At 47.3% G+C, this 8,412-nt stretch overlaps 4 protein-coding genes across 4 annotated transcripts; 3 read left to right on the top strand and 1 right to left on the bottom strand.

Annotated features, from left to right (window-relative positions):
- Positions 1–148: 148 nt before the first annotated feature.
- Pmar_PMAR018981 (hypothetical protein) lies at positions 149–388 on the top strand (the record flags this gene model as incomplete). Its single annotated transcript, XM_002778763.1, has 1 exon — positions 149–388. One exon carries the CDS (start codon positions 149–151, stop codon positions 386–388), a length of 240 nt encoding a protein of 79 aa, XP_002778809.1.
- Positions 389–1,576: 1,188 nt separating this feature from the next.
- Pmar_PMAR018980 (hypothetical protein) lies at positions 1,577–2,017 on the top strand (the record flags this gene model as incomplete). The annotated part of the gene is made up of 1 exon (XM_002778762.1): positions 1,577–2,017. The coding sequence occupies one exon, from the start codon at positions 1,577–1,579 to the stop codon at positions 2,015–2,017; it is 441 nt and encodes a 146-aa protein (XP_002778808.1).
- Positions 2,018–4,030: 2,013 nt separating this feature from the next.
- Positions 4,031–6,885, bottom strand: Pmar_PMAR018979 (hypothetical protein; the record flags this gene model as incomplete). The annotated part of the gene is made up of 10 exons (XM_002778761.1): positions 4,031–4,231; positions 4,282–4,467; positions 4,517–4,713; positions 4,762–4,922; positions 5,022–5,129; positions 5,177–5,672; positions 5,938–6,085; positions 6,127–6,288; positions 6,338–6,594; positions 6,642–6,885. 10 exons carry the CDS (start codon positions 6,883–6,885, stop codon positions 4,031–4,033), a joined length of 2,160 nt encoding a protein of 719 aa, XP_002778807.1.
- An 892-nt stretch (positions 6,886–7,777) lies between these two features.
- Positions 7,778–8,100, top strand: Pmar_PMAR018978 (adenylate kinase isoenzyme, putative; the record flags this gene model as incomplete). The annotated part of the gene is made up of 2 exons (XM_002778760.1): positions 7,778–7,889; positions 7,940–8,100. 2 exons carry the CDS (start codon positions 7,778–7,780, stop codon positions 8,098–8,100), a joined length of 273 nt encoding a protein of 90 aa, XP_002778806.1.
- Positions 8,101–8,412: the final 312 nt, after the last annotated feature.

The raw sequence follows: 8,412 nt of genomic DNA, 5'->3' as shown, positions 1-8,412 counted from the left end.
TGGTTGCGGTGAAGTCGCCTCAAGAGCAGTTCTACTTCATAGGGAGGGAATGCTAAGCTCCTTGGTTAACGATCCATGTGTGGCTGTTGTTATTGGCGTCTGCCAGATACTATTAAACGCCGATTTGACAGACGAATTTTCTGTAACTATGTTATCTAAACAAGAAGTGGTTCCCGCTATAATGGAGGCTCTTGAGAAGTGCACTGACGTTCTCGGTAAAGATAAAACTCGTGCCCGAGTGTTGTCGGCCGCTTTGAAATATTTGGTATGCAACTCAGCTGACCTTGCTCTACAGTGCGATGTGACAATATTGGGTGATGTTCTGAACACAGTCGGTGGTGATACCATCTGCTCTGCAAATCTCGATGAGGTTCTCAAATACTGCTAGGGGCTTTGAATTTGTAGCAGTTCCCAAGTAGTTGTGGGGTGGTGAATTCGTGAAGGTTTATGCTCATCATCATCGCTGTTGTTTTCACTCATATTTCATTGTAAATCTGTCGGTAAGTGCCCTGCTATCGTCGAACTATGGTGAGGTTTGCTGAGGTGCGAAGCTATAGGAGTACCGCGTAATTCTGCAGCTAACGCGTTTTGGGGCGATAATAACTACTTGTTGAGTTAGTAACCACCAAGGACCTGAAAATACAGACGAGTGATTCGAATGACCTCTGTGGGTGTTGGTAATGTGTGGAACTGGGCTAAGAAATTCCTTCCCGTATTTGAAGTCGTTTGAAGTGTTCCCGACCAGGGCTTCAGGAATTCCCACAAGGTAGCTGAGTTATATCAGCTGTTTAGAACAGTCCTGGAGCGCTCCTTAGATGAGTCAGTAGTTGCTATAGTGGTTGACATTATCAACTTGTTGTTGTCAACTTGACAACCAACCGTTAGTTTAGCATATGGTTTGTATAGACTGAGAAAAGGTCATTCGCTGAATTAGAAACGGGGAAGGGTAAGTTGGAGGAACTACATGCGTTTCTTGAGAGTAGATAAGCTCACTAGACAGGATTGTCAAAGCTGTATAGATCAGAGTGGTAAAATTTACGCATGGTCAACCACATGTGTTGGTGACAATACGAAAATTCTGAGGAAATTTTGGAAAATCCTTGTTAGTTTCTGTACTGTTATCGTATATATTCTTCCAATTCGTATATAAAATCCTATGACTAGTTAGAAAAATATTGAGCTAAGCTGAGGAGGGCGAACCTTTTTTTGCAGCACTGGTATAGTCTCTGAAATGACCTTATTGGAAGTGGTTCGGATCTTGAGGATAGGAATATACTGTGTTGTGGTAGAGTGGAAATTTCTATACAAATGCAATATGCGTAATCTCAAGAACTACTTTTATATGTGGCAGTCCCAACTCCTTCACTACTGCTATTATCACCCTGAAGTTTTGTATGTAAACTTTCTGGTTAAATATGCTACAGGAGAGGGCTTATGATGCTACTGCACATCTGCAAAAGAAAAATTATGTCTTCGTACTAGCCGCAGCATTTGTAGGTCAATTTAGTATCTTGCCAAAATTTTTGATATTTTTTTTGGAAAAAAATGTCATTTCAGCTGTGAACTTATGTCATTCATGGGCATTTCTGATGAGATTGCGGCAGTGAGGGACCTGATGGTCACGGAGTTCAACAAGCTCAATAGGGAAGTCGCGGGACTTAACACTAAGGTGGCCGCCCTGCATAAACAGCTCCAACACATGGCACTGAGCTTCGACGATAACAACACCAATGACAAGACAGTTCTATATACCTCTAGTACACTGGATATTACTACGGCTGAAAAGGAAAATGAAAAAACCAAGGAAAAGTCGGAGAAATTCTCACCGGGAAGTTCAACTGGGACCCGTGGGGAAGACTGCGAGGAATACAACGAGCCGGCTGAAGACAGTAAAAGCAGCTCTTCGAGGAAGTCCCATCGCCGTAAGGATTCCTTCATGAGCACTGTATCCAATGATGCTGAAGAACTTGCAAGTACGCGGGGTACTCGAGATGGCTTATCTGATGTTGGCCTATAGAGACGCCTATGGATACCATACCGTCCTCTGTTCGCAAGGAGCAGCTCACCTCTGCTAGAAAACGTCGTCGGCAAATTGAGGTATTTATTAAATACAACTTAGTTCAGTTTGTTAAAGTGTCTTAGGTTGAGAGTCCCTATTTGATAGAGACTGATTTAACGGTGGAGTATGGCGGGAAGATACTGTGCGATCTTCATGGAGTTACTATGCTAGGCTTACGCTTCTGGTCATTGTTCCCTATCAGTTTTCCCTGTGGCCTAAAGGCCTCCTTTCAAGCCAACTGCGCCAGCAGCTCAAGAGAGTTCCATGCGTACGCGATATAATAAAGGATTCACTCGGCGAGCTCTCGGTCCAAGGCGTTTCTAGAAAAGGCCACTCGGTTGATCTTGACGATGTCCTTGAAGCCAATGCTGTTCGGGAGTATGAGCGGCTCGTCGTTAACTTGTGATGTTATCTCCTGTTGCATGAGTACATTGTAGAATTGCTGACTGTTGTAACCAAATTGGCAATATTAATTTATTAGCTTTCCAGTTCTCATGTTGTTGATAGTCATGCTATACGATGGTCGTATGTCTGTCTCTCTGACGCCACTTTGCTATCAATTATTCTCGAATGAGCCTAGCGTTTATATTATAGATGGACAAAATTAGTTACGGATCGTTACGGCTCAATTTTACGGTCACGCTTCAAGCCCCGTATCGTAAAATTACGGCGCCGTAACGGGTCTTACGGAGATGCAAAGGACAAAACGAGGATTGATAACTCAAGACGCCTAAATCCACTTCATGTGAATGCGCATGCGTAGACGAGGCCGGCTTGGCAGTTCCGGGCCAGCCTGGGAGTAAGACGGACGCAATTTGCAAAGGAGACGAGTGGTAAATGCGAAACCAAATGTTACTCTCTCAGCGGTTCGGTTGAATCCGAGCCACAAGAAACGAGTTTAACAACTATTTGAACTATCGTGGAGTGCATTACAGCGAATCTTTCCGCCACAATTCTAAAAAAGCAGTTCAGCACCAACCGTAAAGTCGTAAGGCCTTTCCGTAAGCGTAAACTGCTTACGTTACGCACGCCGTAACGTAAACCGTAAAAAACGTTACGCTGCCCATCCATAGTTTATATATTGAACAGATCAGATGAGAGAATCTCGGACTATAAATTATTGATATAGCAACAAGAGTCGACTGCGCAGAAAATATTTATCTCACGGACATTCGGAAGCTTTTGCTACTCATTTAAACGACTTGAAGTGTCTTCCGGTCTGATCTCATCTCTCCGTCTCAATCGACTCCGTAACCAGGCTGACGAGGAGTCTATCTTACAGAGAAAAGTAACGTGGTGGCACCCACCTTGCGCCGGTACCAAAGTCAATGGTGTAGGAACTACAGCACACCACCACTCGGGAGGCTCTTCTTTGCACCATCTTGAATGATAGCAACAATTCTTCCCACGGTAGATGCTCAGAGATACACCAATGAGGGAATCTCCACTACTCGCGATACGACCACTGTACCAATTCGAGACACAATATTATCACACAATCGTCCTCTGACGCGACACATGTCACCAACAAGTCCGAACTACGATTAGGAGGGTCAGTTCGATTCCCTAGTGGTAACAAAGAGGCTCAGCAGCAGAACAAGAAGATTCGGGGTGAACTCGCATGTGACCGCGAGTCCTCGACGATTAATCTCAATCTGAGTGGGTGCTACCAGAAGTGAACAACTAATGTCGCATGAAGTGCAAGTCTCAACTTCTCGGCGATCAGTATCATAAAACTTCCATGATGACCCAGCAGTGACCAGAATTCACGACGACAACGAGAGATGCAGCTCATCGAGTTGCACTTGGTTCGTTGTGGCCACTCTATAGCGGGTTGATTAGAACAGCCTTTTCGCCGTGTTTCGCGGATTTGACGATATACGTAACCGTTGGTCCAATAATCACAACAAGAACGCCTCTTTGTAAGGAAACGTTATGTTACATACAAAGACATACGCCTCTTTCGCAAGATCACGTTCCTTCGAAGTACTTGAGTCCGTTAACATCACCAACGAGTAAGTAGTTGGAAATGAGTGGTCCCGGTGCTGGGCACAACAGCTGCAACACAGCGTTACTAGTATTCTTATCTCCACCACCACCAAGCATCAGACCAGCATCACCGTAGGTTATTGATCGTACCCACACGAGGCCAGCCATGTTACCAATGAACACCTGAAAATTCGAGACAGTCGCCACAGAGTTCTCATTTCGTATCATCTTACATCCTCCAGCTTGGGCGCGACTATCACTGCCAACAAGGAGTCCTTCAGTTCTGCCGGATCGCCCTTCCACACTTCAACAGCAGGTGGAGTGGCCTGCGTGAGCTTACACAACGTAACAGTCCTCAAAGGGACGGTAACATTGTGAGGATTCAATTCACGCATTGCACCGAAAAAGTAATCCCGAACCTGTTATCCAAGCAATACTATGATAGAATCACCACTATGAACCCCCTACCCTATTAGTATTAAGCCATTGCATTCTAGCAGCATCAGTTGGTACCACACCGCCGGACTTGGGCAAGGACACAACCTCAACCTTGGGCTCCTTGTTGGCCTCCTGGTCCGGTGCCTCCAGCCCGTCCAAGTAGATCATATTAGCCACAGGGTCATTCGCTAACTTCGTCGAGCTAGACCGCAATCGGGCAGCATCACCTGAGGGGACTCCAGTAGACAGCACTCATAATACACCCGACCAACTACCAGCAGCATCGTCACCATAGTGTGAGGCTAGGTCCTGGTACAACTCATTATCATCTAGTACCAATACAATGTCAACCTCGAATGCCGAGATGATAGTCTTCAGCAATTCGGTCGAAGGCTCAGCCGGTGCGTTGATTATCAGACCAGAGCGGGCTATGTTCCTGATGGTCACCAAGCCGTTAGGAAACAGCCGAGCACAGCCGCGACTCTACTACTTAGGGCCGCCACTCATCTTCTCTATACCCGAACCAGTACTAGGCTGTACTGCAGCGTGCTTAAGACGAGCCTTCACGGTTTCCGCCAACACCTTGCACCACCAGGTATACACTTGCGGATTATCCGTCCAATGCTTATAGCCGTAGAAGTACCTATCATAGGGGTCCAGGGAACTTCACATTGGTGTGGTATGTGATACCATAAGCTCCTTCCCAGTCTGTTAGACAACTGGTCCATCGTCCCACCCGACTGAACCGCTTCGAATGAGTTCAAATCTTTCGGTGGTTGGCTGATTTTATATGTGGCCGTGGGCTCCGTATCGAACTCATAGCAACTACTATCCAATATGGTAGCATTCATGGTGCCCGGCAGATGAGGCAGTTCTCTGAAACTGCCAGTGCATCGAGGGTCCAACTCCACGAAAATCGGCCGTCGGTGTTTCCGTAGTGCGAAATTCGCCAGCATATACGCAAGAGTGGATTTCCCACTGGCCGAGGAACCACATACCAACACCTTAGGTGGTGGACACATAGCAGTGCCGAGCTCTGTTGCACGCTTCCGCCTCTGCTCGATGATAGAGGCTACGCTGAAGTAGTGTGGCATAGTAGCATTGGTCGCATCATATTCTTGAACTGTTGACCCTCGGAGCTCCACACAGCAACCGTGCCATGTGTACACTGCTAGTTGGGAACCAGCTGAGAGGACGAAACGAATAGGCATCGGGGTTTTGAGCAATGATTCGTGATAGTGACAATGAGAGAAAATATGTCCATTGCCAACTACATGTGTCGGGGACAATATGAGAACTTGGATAAAATTTTGGGAATTCTTATTGGCTTCTGAACGCTTCTACCCTAATACATATAAACTCCTCAAACTATTGATGGAACTCCTAAGAGCGAGCATATATTCCAACACTAGATGTTGAGATTTCAAGTATCACCCTTCTCCAAATATTACGTCTGATAACATACTCGTTGCCCAGGACCAACTCCTTGCCGAAGATCTCAGCACTCGCGAAAGTGTCCGGCACCTTGGAATGGGCCTTCAGTACCACAGCGCCCTCCTTAGTGGCACCTGGGTCGGTACTTGGCAACGGGGCCAATACCTACAGCAAGTGCACAAAGGGGTCCAAGGGTACGATATTACCAGTCGGAGCTCCGTCCCTGGTCGGAGCTCTTTGGTCCGCTGGAGGCCGATCATTTGTAGATTCTCTTGTTGGATCGACGAGCCAACATGTGTGGGCCCGCTGATGGTCCCACCCTCTCCACCATACCCACCAGTGGTCGCCGCTTGATGCTGTAGGTTGGCCTATGAGGGAGATGTGATTACCTCAAGGAACCCCCGAGGGCAGCATTACCTGGAGGACATGGGGCTGGGCCATTTTGTTGGGGCCGCCCATATGCTTATCGTAATGAGAGCCACCGCCCTTGTTCTGATAGTGGAAGACACTAGCATTAGGGTCGGGCTGCTGAGGGACTCTATCATACGGCCCCGAGTTGCCCTGAAGACCATGGTCCGGGGCCATGTGGGGCTTCGTGTCACGGCCCCCAGGGATGTGTTGTGGGGGATGACCCGAGGGTGGTGGTGGTGGGAAGCCCTTGCCGTACCCCTTGCCTAAGGGGAAAGCGACCTCATTATCACAGCAGGGGTGTATTGACTACCCTTCCCTGACCAACCCTTGCCCTTGCCGAAGAACCCCTTGCCCATGGCCATCATGGCTGCAAAGGCCGCTGGTGGGGGCGGCTGGGGGGCCTGTTGCAAGTTGCGGAATTGATTCAATGCTGCTGCTGTTGCCGAATCGGTCCCCCCTTGAGGAGGAGGAGGAGACCAAGGCGGCGGGGGCCCTCCTCCTTTACCGTTGTAATGTGGTGGGCCTCCGTCTCCTCCTGGAGGCTGGGACCACATTATAACAATAAACTGATGACGATAAAGGTTCAACCCGACGACACTGATAAAGGATCGAGCCCTTCAAGGAGTCCGCCTTATATAAGAATATCGTCCTCCTCATGTGCCACACTACCGGGACTGGGCGAACTTGAATCTTTCATATCTTGAGGACTCTTGCAGTTCCTCAACGCTCGATGATATCTATGGGGTGAGGTTTAGTAGACTGCCTCTCCCTCCTGAGTGCGCTCCCAAGATCGAGTTTTACATGTGATGGCTAATCCTGGGTGGGCTCTTGAAGGTCTATTGAACACGCCGCTAGGTCGGGGCGGAGAACAGATTGCGTCACTTTTTATATCGGGACCTGTCACTATTCTTCCGTCCCTTTTCTTCGCATTCTTGAGGATACGGCTGTCCGATGGGTATGTGCTAAGTGGAGTTCCTGGTGGTAGTATATATGCATAGCCTACTCTCGAGTGAAGGGCACAGGAGCAGTCGATGGCCGAGGACCCGTAAGCGTGCGAGCCCAAGCCGGTTGGGTACCCGAGATGTGTAAACTTATCCCCGAGGAGATCATCGATAGCATCGGCAGCTGTTGGAGTGGTGTTGTGGTTACCGAAACAGTTCACAGCGCTGGTGGGGACATGGATAACTAAGCAACAGATGTGCTGTTACTGGGGATCGAACCGGAGACCTCTCGGTGTGACGTGGTTACCTCAGGTTACTCTAGGGTACTGAGTGTGGTCAGCTCGGGAGGATGGAGTATGTCATGTGTACAATCTATTATATGAATAATTTTCCAACATTAATTGAATTTTTTGAGTTCTAGTTGTTTATTCGTGTTGAAGAGAATCTTTTGCACGCATGCCCAAGGTCATATCTTTTCAGCATAGTTTATTCTTTCCACGTATTAATGCCGTACTCTGTACTGGTAGCAGGTACGCCAGGTGTAGGCAAAACTACCTTTTCTAAAGAGCTAGCTGCAGCTATGGGCTCGTGTCGGGTTATCGAACTTGGCAAAACAAGTACTTCATTCGTATCTTTGTAGGAAGAACCTAAGATTCTCTTTTGTTAGTTGCGGCTGAGCACCTTTACAGTGAGTGGGATGATGACCATAACTGCAGCATATTCGACGAAGATGCTGTTGAGGAGCATCTTGAGAGCCTTGGAGTCTTCGGCAAGGAGAATGTCGTGGTCGACTTCCACTCCCCGGATTTCCTCCCATCGGAATGGTAATAGCATGTAGTTGTAGTAGTTTTGGATTTATCGAGGAAATTCACTTCGTATTTGGGAATTATGTTTGAAGTTTAACTGTAACCTCCAAGTAAACGGCAAAGTAGCTGATAGTGTGTTGATAGTTGATGCCATGAAGTTGATGATATCCTTCAACACTTCAATGCGTTTAAATTCTGAACAAATGTGGTAATTTTTGGGGAGTGAAATATATGGAAATAATCAGTCGGACATACGATGGTCTTTTTTTGACGGGGAACTGTGGGGGAATATACTTGTGGTGATTTCAAGCAATATCTACCGAAATTATTTTTT

Source organism: Perkinsus marinus (genome assembly GCF_000006405.1).
Source record: "Perkinsus marinus ATCC 50983 genomic scaffold scf_1104296948168, whole genome shotgun sequence".
NCBI classification, from domain to species: domain Eukaryota; phylum Perkinsozoa; order Perkinsida; family Perkinsidae; genus Perkinsus; species Perkinsus marinus.
The sequence above is the reverse complement of the archived record's forward strand: the minus strand, read 5'-3'. Positions and strand labels throughout refer to the sequence as shown.